Source organism: Mixophyes fleayi, chromosome 6 (genome assembly GCF_038048845.1).
Source record: "Mixophyes fleayi isolate aMixFle1 chromosome 6, aMixFle1.hap1, whole genome shotgun sequence".
Lineage (NCBI taxonomy): Eukaryota > Metazoa > Chordata > Amphibia > Anura > Limnodynastidae > Mixophyes > Mixophyes fleayi.
Genome location: NC_134407.1, coordinates 220,418,086 through 220,432,189, shown reverse-complemented (window position 1 = coordinate 220,432,189; position 14,104 = coordinate 220,418,086). Strand labels below are relative to the sequence as shown.

Here is a 14,104-nt window from a genome sequence, read left to right as displayed (position 1 = left end):
GTTACATGAAAGATAGAATGCAGGGCACCCTACCTCACCCATGGTGGGTGTACTCGCCCTCTTGTCAGACACGCTCTGTAGCTAAACATCAAAGAAAGTCAGATTTCCTTATAGACTTCATGGCAGTACCATGAATGGGTTCTTCCTTAACCAGTTGAGTGGAGACAGCGAAAAAGTTGACACCCCCAGAAGGTTTATAGTGTGACTCCTCCTTTCCTTCCTTATCTTTTTGACTGTTTCTTAAACAGATAAGTAAGGCAGTGACAGAGTAGCTAGGTTTTTTGTTTTTGTTTTTCTTAAATTTTATTTATCTGGATTTTGACTCCCTTCTCTCAGCTAGATCTCAGCACCTGCACTGTTATCATATTCACTCTCATCAGTGTGTACATTATCTTCAAACAATATTAATTCATCCCGGCTGGAATCCACCATGACAGAAGTCTGTGTACTTTGATGTAATTGCCGGTAATGGCCTTCCTCATGGAAATTGTAGTTCATTTTATGGCACAGCTGTCACGATTTTTGAGCAATTCTTTTAGACCAGACCAAATGTCAAAATGTTGTAGTAACTCATCTGCATCACCACTGGTTGTCTTGGGAATGCTAAGTTTTTTTCTAGAAGCAGTTGCCATTAAAACTGAAGTAGGAGACGTCTTTGTGTCATGTACCACTTGAGCTGTCAGCCTGCTGACTATGAGCTCATTGCAACTCTTGAGATCTGGGTCAGTTGGAAAGAAAGAGAAGACAGAGCTCTTAAACCTAGGATCAGGCAGAGTTGCCAAAATGTAGTGCTCTGATTTCAAGATGTTGATAACTCTTGGACCCTGGAGAAGCAAATAATGTACTTGATCTACAAGTCCAACATAGCAGAATTGCTTTGTTTCATTTCATCCTTCAATTTCTCTAGCTGCTTCTCAAAAAGTCTAATTAGAGGAATCACTTGACTAAAGCTAACAGTGTCTGCACTCTCTTTACAGGTGACTACTTTGAGTGGTTTCAGCACCTTGCACAACGCGGAAAGTATTCTCCACTGTGCTGGACTAAAGTACATTCCCCCTTAAACTCTATTCTTGCAGCTGCTGCATTCTCCTACATGCTGTCGCAGAATGCCGAAAATGACCCGAAATGTTTCGGGACACAGACAGCATCTCCTGCATGTCACTGTCACTTTTTAAAAAGTTCTGTACCACCAAGTTGATTGTGCAAGCAAAACAGGGAATATGATGGAATTGCCCCCGCTGTAATGCTCTAACAATATTGGTGGCATTATCAGAAATCACATATCCTCAGGAGAGTCCAAGCAGGATAAGCTATGTTGCAATGACATCCTTTAGTTTTTCAAACAGGTTGTCAGCGGTATGCCTGTTAGTGAAGCAGATGATACACAGAGTAGCCTGCCTTGGAAAGATCTGGCGTTGTTTGTTAGATGCTGCTGCTGTTCCTGCTGCTGAAGGCGAATCACCGACCCAGTGGGCTGTCACAGTCATATAATGTTTAGTTTCCCAGTTCCGCTTTTCCCCATATCTGTGGTTAAGTGTACAGTGGGTAGAATGGCATTTTGTATCCCAATTATTTTCTTTTTTGTAACCTCTTGGTACAGGTGAGGAATTGCTTGTCTAGTAAAATGGTGTTGAGATGGAATTTGGTAACGGGGACACAGGACCTCAATTAACTGTCTTATTCCTGCTGCATTAATAGTGGATATTGGATGCTGATCTAATACTAGCATAGTCCCCATGGTGTCTGTGATCCGTTCTGCGACTGGGTGACCGCTTTCTTCCTTACTTCCTCTTGCAAAGGGTTATTTAACAGTCAATTGTTGTTAACTACTAGTAGTATTCTTCTGGATTGAAGATCCACCCCCAGCAGCAGTGGGCCTAACGCTCAAGGATTCTTCTGAGGAGTCCTGAATAGGGGATAAGTCATCTCGTCTTAGCAACTTGGATGCAGGACTAACTCTGATCACTTGTGAGGATATTGATGAGGAAGGTGTTGTGGGTGTAGATTGCAGGTCCCGGGATCTAGCTGAGAGAAGGGAGGTAGCTGATGCGGGACTGCTTGTTGTTATTTTTATAGCATAAGTTTCTGATTTTCTCAAGAGCTTTCCATGAACTCGCTTCAAATGGCGTAACATGGATGAGGTTCCTAGATGGTTAAGGTCCCTACCTCTACTGACTGTGGCTTTACAATGCTAGAAATGGCTAGACAACTGTTGTCAGGATTTGGGTAAAAATAATTCCACACATAAGAGGTAGATTTTTTTTGGTCTTATGCCCAGGCATGACAATGGCCTTCTTCTTATCACTGGCAATAACTACTTACACTGGTGCATGACTTGCCACAGTAGAGTTCATTAACAGCACTGTTTGCTTAGGTGCCTTATGCCCATTGTTAGCTTGCTTTGTGGGGTCCCTAACAAACCAAGCACTTCAGCCATAAAAGTTGCACTCCTTATTGCTGGAGCACTTGCTTTGTTAAACTGTACATATCCTTTTCAATATCTTACATAAAGGTGGGTGGGAGGGCCCAAAGACAATTCCATCTTGCACCACTTTTCTATTCTGCCACTGTGTGGTAATGTTTCCTAGATGTGCTATATACTGCCGTGTGTTTGTGTCGTTGCTCTTTTGCTTAGCATTCAGCCAGGTCGCTGCAGTCTTTGTCTGAAAGTGGATGAAAATAATATTGTGACCTGTGAGGTGGTCAAAATTAACTGGAAATTAGTGTTATTGAGATTAATAATAATGTAGGAATAAAAAAAGAGCAAAATTATATTTTAGCATATTTTAGCTATTTTTTTTCTAAAAAATACAGTTCCAAAACCAAAACACGCAAGGGCAGTTTTGCCAAAACTTAATTCAGCTCCAAAACCAAAACACAGGGGTCAGTGAACATCTCTACTTCTAAATGTCATGACGTCAGAGGACACTCCATTTGGAAGGAAGATTTTCAAGCAGTTGGTCAATTAAAATCACTTTTATGTGCATGAATTGATCAGCGTTTGATTTATTCTGTTGACCTCCTCCATTTTGATTGCTTGGGTATAATGTGTGGGACTGAAAAGGAAATATGCAAATTATGTTTACCTGATTTATTTTCCTTCAATTCCATGGCAGCTCCAATACTTCCTTCCATGTTCTTGTGTGTATATTTTTCAGAGAGCTTGGGAAGTTACACAAAAAGATAAGGAAGGAAGGTAGTCACCTTCCGGACATGTCTACTTTTTTTCCTGTCTCTTACTCAAGTGTTTCCGCAGGTTTTCTCTTGGGGTTTAAAAAGACTGAATTTGAATACTTTGGATAACATTAGAAAACATTATAATAAAGTAGTAGTATAGCTAAAATAACATTTTCCATAATTCAACCGATGACATCCCTAGAGGTATATCCTAAAATGTATCTTCATGTATTTTTACATGTTACATATGTGTTGTCTACTATAGTTTCGGGCAGAGGTGTCCAAATCCAGTCCTCAAGAGCTACTAACAGGTCATGTTTTTCACGATGTCTTTAATGATGCACAGGTGAGTTAATGTATTTGTCTGATTCAGTAATTATCCCACTTGTTTCTACAGACAGAAATGCTGAAAACATGACCTGTTGGTGCCTTTTAGAGACTGGGTTTGGACACCTCTGGTTTAGGGAAAGGTATAGGGTCTATAATTGGGTGTGTCCACTTTCAACTTTTCTTTGTGTTTGTTTGTTTTTTTAAATCTTTTTTGGGTTTGTTCTGTTTTTAAATTAGTACACCCACAACAGGTCAAGGCATAGCCAAACAGCAATGTTACCTTTTGCCCACTGCAGTGGTATGTTTAATTGGCACTGTTCAAAATGCAATTGGTATGTCAGCTCTGATTTCAATGCAAAGATGTTTTAGTTGTGAAATACTGAAGAGGAACCCAGTGACCATGACAAGCTGCCAAGAGGTCAGCAACTTGAGTGCCTGGAATAATATGTGGCATAATATCAATGGGGGTGCTTAATCCAGTGACAGAGTATGACACGGAGCACAGGCTCCCCGGCCTTCTTGGCTGAGCATTAGAATTATTATAGAGCGGACCGGAAGGCCGGGACTGCTCATATTTTTCTTCATCTCATCTTTTATTTGTCTCTTTCCAATTTTTATTTTTGTGCTGTTGTTTTTCTGTTTCCTATCCTTTAAATCTAAGGAGGTAGTGTGGCCATAAGGCACCCCGTCCCCAAAACCTTGAAATCCCTCCTTGTGAATTAGAAGACTCTGGACCCATGGAGAAGCTTCAGTGGATCCCAGGATAAAGTGACATTCCCTAGCCTAGTGCTGAAGGTGTTTTGAAGACTCTTGCCCCCTAAGAGGTCTTTTGATTTCCAGTGTCTGGGATTTAGAGGGTTGTCCTATATTAAGGAAGGTGTGAATTGGCTGCACCCTGTGAACTTTTTTGTGTTTTGTTTTATTTTTAGGGCACATGGTGCAAAAAAATTGTCCTAAACCTAAAAATTGAAACAAAACAGGGACTTGACTGAAGTGGGGTTCTGGGGAAAAAGCACCACCCTTTGTGATGACCTCTGTTCCCCAGGGCCCCTGTGTTTCTGGGCTCAGAGAGCTGTGAATATAATGCTTTGCTCTACTGCTGTTTTCAATGGGTCGGCCGTTCAGAGCCCTTTTTCTCCAGCCCTCATCACATCATCTTGCTGTTGGCACTACTCTGTTCAAAACCTAAGACGGAGAACTCGGAACAGCCCGCCCACCGATGGCATGAGCGATAAATGCAATATACACTTTACTAGAGAGGATATATAGGAAATGCTTACAGAGTAGTGTTTGTTTATGCACAATAAACCTTTTTGTATACTTTAAACACTTAACCCATAATAAACAACTCCAAATAGCTCAAGTATCATTACTTTTATTTATTTTTTAAAATATCTCTGTCGATACACAAGATCATACAGTAGTGAAGAAGACATCTAGTGAATGTAAGTCATTCAAGTGTAAGGGGGATTGAACAGGATCCAGAGAACCATCTTGTTGCCTCCACCTCACTCACTGATACATGAGAGAAACAATGAGCAGAAGATTCTGGAACTCGCCAACAAGATCATTCAGTTGCTGAGAAATGGGACATTATATATAACACCAGGAGATGTGTCTGGATGAGGACTGTAACATCATGTGTGTCAGGTCCCTATAAGGTGTGAGGATCACTGTTTATCAATGCAGGAGTGAGGGGATATTTAGAGGAACACAAGGGAATGTAAGGACATTATGATGGAAACTCACCAGACCCTCACATCACTAGGTAAGAGGAGACTTTGATTTACTGTAAAGGAGAAAGCAGTTTTGAGGGCCACTTAGATACACACATCTGATCATAACATATAAACAATGTATTCAGACAGTGTATCTCCTACAGATGGATCCAGTAACAGAAATACCCCAGAGAGATGTCCCCGTCCTCTTAATTCACAGGTTGTACAATGAAAAATCAGAGTATCATCATCATCATCAGCATTTATTTATAGAGTATCCCACATTAGTATCAGGTAGATGGATTATAGGGTCTCGCCAAATACCAAGTGACTTTTTACAATTTGATCTGTAGAGCAGCTGTGTGTGTAGTATTCACTGATATTCAACAGTTTAATCTCAATTATTGACAACAGATATTTAATAAAGTGTTATTTTGTTTGTGTGTTAATTAGGGTAAAGACCTGGCTAATATTAAGGTAGAAAATACAGAGGGAAGGAGAGATGTATGTCAGAGGAGATCAGCAGTGTAAGGAGGAGGAAATCCCTACAGATATCAGCACAGGTGAGTAATATACACATTTTGAGTCAATAGTCACATGTTCTCTTTGTTCAGTCACTACAGCAGTCTTATTCTGCAACCTCCTCCGTCAGTACAAATTTATGAAGAAAAAGTATCCGCCCAATTATGGGGGAGCGGCTGGTTCAGGAGCCATCAGTCCCTTCACCAAGAGATTGAACCAGTCCCCTCCGCACACTGTGCTGTGTTTCTCATACATCAGTACAAGGGACATCCCCATAGTGACTCAGTCACTGATCAATGGGAAGAGACCACATGTGACACATCCCATGATCCTCTCTGTGCACTATGTGTGACACATCCCATGATCCTCTCTGTGCACTATGTGTGACACATCCCATGATCCTCTCTGTGCACTATATGTGACATTATCTATGATCGTAATGTTCACGAGAAAAGAGTAAGTGGTTACTTCTGTTAAGTGCACTAATTGATATATTAGAGAAATTGTATTTCATTATTAAAATCATACTGCAGCCATAAAACTTATAAAGTAACCAAAAACCATAGAGAAATGTGAGTAAATTCACGGGCGCACATGTTTTATAATAACTTTGTTTAACAGGCGATAGTCCACTTGAAACTACATGGTCCAGTCCTTCTTTGCTACCGACGCTATACTGTCCAAAGGCATGAAGACACAATCACCCCCAATGCAAGCATCTCATCAACATCATTTTTTGACCATTGTTATCATTTATTTATAAGGCGCCACAAGGTTTCCGCAGCGCCGTACACAGTACAAACAATGGACAGTACAGGGAATAACAGTACAGAACAATAAACGAGTAATACCAAGACTTCAGAGGCTCCAGGCAAAACAAATATATTGAAGACAAGGTAGAGAGACAGGAGGGAGGAGGACCCTGCTAATAAGAGCTTACAACCAACAAGGGAGGGCAAACAGACGGCTGGCAAAAAGGTAGTCAGAGGAGGGGAGCAAGCGTTCCCCTCTTCTGAGGCGGAGCAAGGTGATGAGAGCGAGCATGGAGAGAGGGTTAAGTGGAAGGCTGGTAGGCTTTGCGGAAGAGATGAGTTTTGGGTGCCCATTTGAAGGAGCACAAGTTAGGGGACAAATGAATGGAGCGTGGGAGGTCATTCCAGTGCAGGGGGGCAGTTCGGGAGAAGTCTTGAATTCTGGAGTCGGATGAGGTGTTCAGAGTGGAGGAGAGGCGACGGGCATTGCCCGATCGCAGGGACCGGGCGGCAGTGTGGATGGAGAGGAGATTGGAGATATAAGGGGCAGTAGAGTGGGAGAACGCCTTTTAGGTGAGTTTAAGAAGTTTAAAAAGGATTCTGTAGGGGAAGGGGAGCCAGTGTAGGGCGAGGCAGAAGAGGAGCGGCGAAAAGGAAGATAATTCTCGCAGCCGCATTGAGTATAAAACGAAGGGGACCATGTTCAAGCACCTCAGAGCTCACTCAATATGTGGGGTGCCAAATGGGCCCAGCCTCCCCACTGTCAACATGGTGGATTCCTAAATGAGTGCATGGGGTTTCTCCTTCTTCTGAGTGAATATATGCCTTTAGCAATTGCTTTGAGATCTCATTGAACCTCTTGCACACTTTGTTGGTTTGAGGATGGTAAGCAGTCCCATCCATGCAGAGGTCATACCATGAATTTCTCCGACAGGGTCTTTATAAACTCTACATGAAATTAGGATCCCTAATCACCTTCTGTGGGATATCTATCCAGCTAGAAATATAAATTAATGCCTGAGCTTATATGCTCCGCATCTATGGATGCTAGATCCATTGCTTCAGGGTAATGGGTGGTGAAATCTACCAGGGTCAGGATTAATGGTTTTCCTATATGACTGGGCTTATGTCATTTGCTGCTCTCTGAAATGAATCCCTGATGATAGGCATGAATTGCAGGGGAACTACTGAGGCACTGACACATATCTCATGTCACCCTATAGGGCTTAATTTCCTGGGTAATGCCATAATGTCAGGCCAGAAAAAGCTGTGCTGCAACTGTGCATCAGTTTTGCGGGTCCTTAAGTGACCAGCTACAGGAATATCACGGCTAAGCGCCAGTAGTTGTGCCCAGTATTTTGTGTTAAACACTACTGCTTGGATGTGAATGACCGGTTCATGTGTAGTCTGCAGATCTGTAACCCTGTACAACATCCAATCCTCTAACATTATCCAGTTTCCACTTATCTGCCTGGTATGATGTACTAAGTAAGCTGGCTAGAAATGAGTCGATCTGTTGTTAGGCCACCATGATTTCTGACGATCTAACTTCCCCAAGTCAACACGTGTCCCAGTCTCGTCATCAGGTGGGATGCTCATTGGTGGCAGCAGTTCAATGGCTGCAGCAATAGCCATGACAGGATCTTTCTGTGCTAGTGGTGAAGCATTTGCTGGCCGGTTGGACCCTGCTCAGGTCGAACTGCCATCTGCTTAAACAAAATCACTGTACAAGGTGTAACCTAGTGCTTAGATAGCAAAGGCTGGATTGACACCTGCTTAGCGGAGGAGTTGTCACAAGCTTCCCCTCATCCCTCACGTTGTCTGCAGGTTCTGTGCAGTGCTTGGATCCAGGATGTCCGCTTGGCTGTGATGATGAACGATGGGCAAATAAATGTCCATACAAAGCAGCATTATTACCCTGATATCTGGTGCTATCTCCTGTTTTATCACTTTCCTGTCTTTCTGGGTCCCTAACAATCTCTGTGGGGCTATTCCCCATTGTCCCCAATATCACTTTTAGAGGGCAGAGTACACATTACAGTTGTGTCTGGAAAACCAAACTGGCATCATTTAGGAATAGTAAACTGACCTACATGATACATGTTCTAGTTGCGAGGTAGCACCTTTTCCTAACAAATTCACTAGCAATGATTTTATATTACTAGATGGAAGATGAAAAACCTTTTGTTACTGAGATATTTATACATTATTATGCCTTAGTTTAATGTACACACAACATATGATAATCATATATTAATAATGTATTCAGTCACTGTGTTTCTCCTACAGATGGATCCAGTAACAGAAATATCCCAGATAGATGTGTCTACCCTCTTTGTTCACATAATCACAGGATCACACAGGATCAGGTAGATGGAATTTAGGGTCTCGCTAAAATACAAAGTAACTTCACTATATGATCTGTATAGAAGCTGTGTGTGTCTTACACACTGATATTCTTCTCTCATCTCAATTGATTAAATAAGGCATTATTAAAGTGTTATTTTATTATTTTGTCGGTTATTTAGGGCGAAGATCTGAAAAATATTAAGGTAGAAGATAAACTGGGAGAAGAAGAGTCATATGTGATGGGTGATCAGCAGTGTAAGGAGGAGGAAATCCCTACAGATATCAGCACAGGTGAGTAATAAACTCTTATTACAGAAAAGTGTCACATTTTCTCCTTAGTGACTGCAGCAATATCTTATTATACACCCTCTTCTCTCAATGCAAATTAATGAGGAATAAGTGTCTGCCCAGTGCAGTGGTGGGGGGTAGTCAGGAGCCATCAGACCCTATTAGACACCTGGGGGTAAATGTATCAAGCTGAGAGTTTTCCATTGGGTTTAAAAAGTGGAGATGTTGCCTATAGCAACCAATCAGATTCTAGCTATCATTTTGTAGAATGTACTAAATAAATGATAGTTAGAATCTGATTGGTTTTTCAATCCCACCAGAAACTCTCAGCTTGATGCATTTACCCCCTGCTCTCCTTCCGTAATCATTTCCTTGTGATTAACCGACAGGATTCAGCGTAAATTAGCATTACACTGGCTGTGGAAATAGGCTACTGGAGGTTAACCAGAGGGACCTTTTCAGACTGCTTCATTATTTTCTTTTGCTACCTATGTGTCCATATGGATGATCTTGAGTAGCGAATATGAATGGGACAGGACATGCTGCTAATTTAGCCCATGTCTACTCTCCTTCCAAGACTCAAGTGTTTTGATGGCAGTGTCTGCATGGACATTGTGGTTGGACAATATTACAGGCTAAAGAGGATTCCCGCCCTTTGATATTGACTGGGCAACTTAGGAAATGTTACTCACCAAAGTCTGCATATTGGGTGAAGTTATCGAATGTGGCTGCGCAGTCTGCATGTCCCTGTGGCTGGATCTATGCAATGTGCTTTGCAATGCAGTTGTGGTATATTTTAAGATAATGTTTTATCTGTTCCCCTAAAGAGTCATATTTAAAGTTTCTACATTTAGAATTGTAATAAAGTGTTAGTAGTTTGCAGATAGGAAGTTCAAGTCTTCAGTTCTTTCTTTTCTAATAGACATCTTTTATATTGTCATTTCATACTATTTCCATACATTTATTTTATTTCCAGCTGATGGATGCAAAGCCAGGAATACCTCACAGGGATGCCTCATTTTGTCTCCAGATTTTGAAATAGAAGATAACATCACACAAGATTCTCCAGGAGAAAATCCCATTACCCAAAATATATGTCCAGTGCTTCACAGTGCAGATGTATCATCTGATCTCTCCAACCATTTAGAATGTTCTGCTGACACATTAGATATTGCTACACATATTACAGATGATAGAATGTTTCCTTGTTCTGAATGTGGTAAATGTTTTACACGGAAATTAGCTCTTGTTAATCATCAGAGAATTCACACAGGTGAGAAGCCGTTTTCATGTTCTGAGTGTGGGAAATGTTTTTCACAAAAATCAGTTCTTGATAGACATCAGAGAACTCACACAGGCGAGAAGCCATTTTCATGTTCTGCGTGTGGAAAATGTTTTTCACAGAAACCAGGTCTTGATAGACATCAGATAGCTCACACAGGTGAGAAGCCGTTTTCATGTTCAGAGTGTGGGAAGTGTTTCACACAAAAATTAAGTCTTGTTCTACATCAGAGAATTCACACGGGTGAGAAACCATTTCTATGTTCTGAATGTGGAAAATGTTTTTCACAGAAACCAGCTCTTGTTGTACATCGGAGAACTCACACAGGTGAAAAACCATATCCATGTTCAGAGTGTGGGAAATGCTTTACACATAAATGTGCTCTTGTTGTACATCAGAGATCTCACACAGGTGAGAAACCATTTCCTTGTACAAAGTGTGGGAAATGTTTTACAGACATATCAGGCCTTGTTGCACATCAGAGAACTCACACAGGTGAGAAACCATTTCCATGTTCTGGGTGTGGGAAATGTTTTACACAGAAATCAGCTCTTCCTATACATCAGAGAACTCACACAGGTGAGAAACCATTTTCATGTTCCAAGTGTGGGAAATGTTTTGCATATAAATCGATTCTTGTTGAACATGAGAGAACTCACATAGGTGAGAAACCTTACTCATGTTCTGAGTGTGGAAAATGTTTTTCCACACTCAAACCAGGTCTCGTTGAACATGAGAGAACTCACACAGGTGAGAAACAATTTCTGTGTTCTGCGTGTGGGAAATGTTTTACACGTAAAGCAGCTCTTGTTATACATCAGAGAACTCACACAGGTGAGAAACCATATCCATGTTCCGAGTGTGGGAAATGTTTTGCATATAAATTGACTCTTATTGGACATGAGAGAACTCACACCGGTGAGAAACCATTTTCATGTTCTGAGTGTGGGAAATGTTTTTCACAGAAACCAGCTCTTATTGTACATCAGAGAACTCACACAGGTGAGAAACCATATCCATGTTCAGAGTGTGGGAAATGTTTTAGACAGAAATCAGCTCTTGCTTCACATCAGAAAACTCACAAAAGAGAAAAGCAATTTCAATGAGCTGATTCAAGTCGTGAAACAGGGTTTCTGCAATCTAAATATTGTTGATATTGTTAATGTAAATGATATAAAAACATATATACATTGTGTATATTGAAAGGTATATTAACGTCACTGAGTTATGGAGGGTAGGTGAAAGATCTTGTTACACAATATATTAACGTGTTATAATTCCCTTGCTGTCTATAGACGTAGGTGGAACGGGTGTCATCAACATAAAACTGGACTTGATCGCTCATGTGTAGAACTTACTGCAGTTTCCTTATTCTGTAAGATACCGACATCACTCTCCACGGTAACAACAGACCACATTGTTTATATATAGGGTCCTAAGTAATATGCAATGTCAGCAATGGGCTGGCAATATATGTGGGATCTGGGTCACAATTATAATATGTTTGATCTTTAATTAAAAGGCTGAGATTATACCCATAATTAGTTCTGTTATATATTTCTATCTCACTGGGTAATTTATGAAGTTGCATAGTTGTGAATCCAGAGTGCAAATGTAATTTGGTGATGCTCTGTGGCTATTTTTGTGCAAATGCCCCAATTTATACAGGTACGTGCCTGACTTGATGGGGTGAGATGCGTCAGCAGGGATATAAACCTTTGGATTATATTACGTGGATTTAGCCTTGTATTGCTCCAGCATGTGGAAGTTAGATTTACCACAATCTTTTCTATTTAGCAGGTGGAAAACGGGATTTCCCCACTTCCTATGAAAGGACTTAAATTTTACACTCTCTTAGAGCTGATGGAGGTCCGACCTCTGCTTACAGTTTTGAATGTGAGACCTTTTGCAATTTCCAGGCATAGTTAATACAGAAAAGCACATTTATAGAGACATAACTACCCATGAAATAAAAACACAAATTTTACACATAGTAAATACTGTTCAGATGTCCCCTCACTCATGATTTAAGACATAAATAAGAATTGATTTTACAATACTTTTGGAGAATGCTAAGGAAAGCTTTACACGAATGAACAGAGTGGTCTTAAAATAATAGGCAGGATTTTGAAGTTTGGTTTTGCTCTTCACACCATGCGTATTTATATCTTAACTCACCAAACAGAACCCATTGTCAGGCAGTTCATACAAGCGGTATGTATCTATGCACTAGGCCAATAAATATTTCTATTTGTTTATAATGAAATGCTCTGGAGCTGTATTTTTGCAGTTGGTGAATCACCTCCAGTGAATCCAGGAATTTTCTGCTTAGATGGATTAATAATCTGGGGCCTGATTCATTAAGGATCTTAAATTAAGAAGTTTCTTATTTCAGTTTCCTGGACAAAACCATGTTACAATGCAAGGGGTGAAATTAGTTTTCTGTTTTGCACATAAGTTAAATACTGACTGTTTTTTCATGTAGCACACAAATACTTGATAGCTTTTTTGTACACTGAAATTTAAAGTTGATATTTGTGTGCTACATGAAAAAACAGTCAGTATTTAACTTATGTGCAAAACAGAATACTAATTTGCACCCCTTGCATTGTAACATGGTTTTGTCCAGGAGACTGAAATAAGAAGTTTCGTAAGTTAAGATCCTTAATGAATCAGGCCCCTGCTTTGTAAATAGCAATAACCTCTCCTCTTCTTTTTTGTACCTGATTCTGAAAGTTAAGCACTTTTGTGTAATTGACTTCTTAATAGATTCTGTTAATTACCTATTGGACAAATTAAATAGTGTTAAAATGACGTGGGACACAGCACATTGATGGCTGTTGGTCGTCTTCTAAAATATTTACATGCTTCAGACTCCCAGTACTCAGGCAGCAGGGAGGGATCCTGGGGAGGGGGGGTTCTCCATTTGCTATACATGGGGAGCATGATTTATAAAGGAGGGGTTGGACATTTGTTCAAAGATCCAAACTAGATGATTATCAGAAGGATTGAAAACTGACCGAATTTATTAAATATACTTTCATTTGCGGGCACAATACATCGTGCCGACGAGGACGGACATTCTAGACCAGGAGGAGACCGTATTTAATGGTAAATATATGCAACTCGTGTTTTGCTAAAAGACCTGGGGATATATTCATGAAAGTCCTATCGGACAGATACCTACTTTTCAGTTTAGGGAAACCCATCATTCCGGAACAATTGGTTATTCTTAGTGTGGCCACATTGCAATACATTTTAGGAATACTACGTTGGTTGCAGCTGAGTAGTTGGAGATCCGTTTTGTATCATTTCACAGAAGCACAATTAGAATATTCATTGTTACCATCTCAACAGCCTCACACTACATATACTACATGATGCTCATTCAGATATATTGAAGTTATTTGGACTTCGTATGTATATTGTGTGTTGCTATCTATTTATGCATTGTAAAAGACATTTTTGGATAAAGACAATTTACTTTACCATGAAAATATTTACATTGTTTTATCTTATTTTAGTATATCATTTATATTTGATGTGGTTTTATTATGTCATATGTTATATTATTTAATCCTTTTGTGTGAGCTGATGAGGAATGTGAACAGGAATGAAGGAGTTAATTCAACATCCAAACAGATGTTTCTAATCAAGAGATTTTTGAACAAAGACTTCTTATATTT

At 40.2% G+C, this 14,104-nt stretch overlaps 1 protein-coding gene across 5 annotated transcripts in view; it reads left to right on the top strand.

Moving 5' to 3' along the window:
• The window catches only part of LOC142159857 (uncharacterized), a 242,385-nt gene extending 228,522 nt beyond the window's left edge, over positions 1-13,863 (top strand). For 4 of the 5 annotated variants that reach the window (XM_075214678.1, XM_075214679.1, XM_075214675.1 and 1 more), the window contains one exon: positions 10,113-13,863. In XM_075214678.1, coding sequence (XP_075070779.1) covers positions 10,113-11,524 — 1,412 coding nt within the window. In that variant the 3' untranslated portion in view covers positions 11,525-13,863. Of the gene's footprint in view, positions 1-5,678; positions 5,789-8,788; positions 8,869-9,027; positions 9,140-10,112 lie in introns of all 5 variants that reach the window. The other variant, XM_075214677.1, reaches the window with a different exon arrangement.
• The last annotated feature ends 241 nt before the right edge of the window (positions 13,864-14,104 follow it).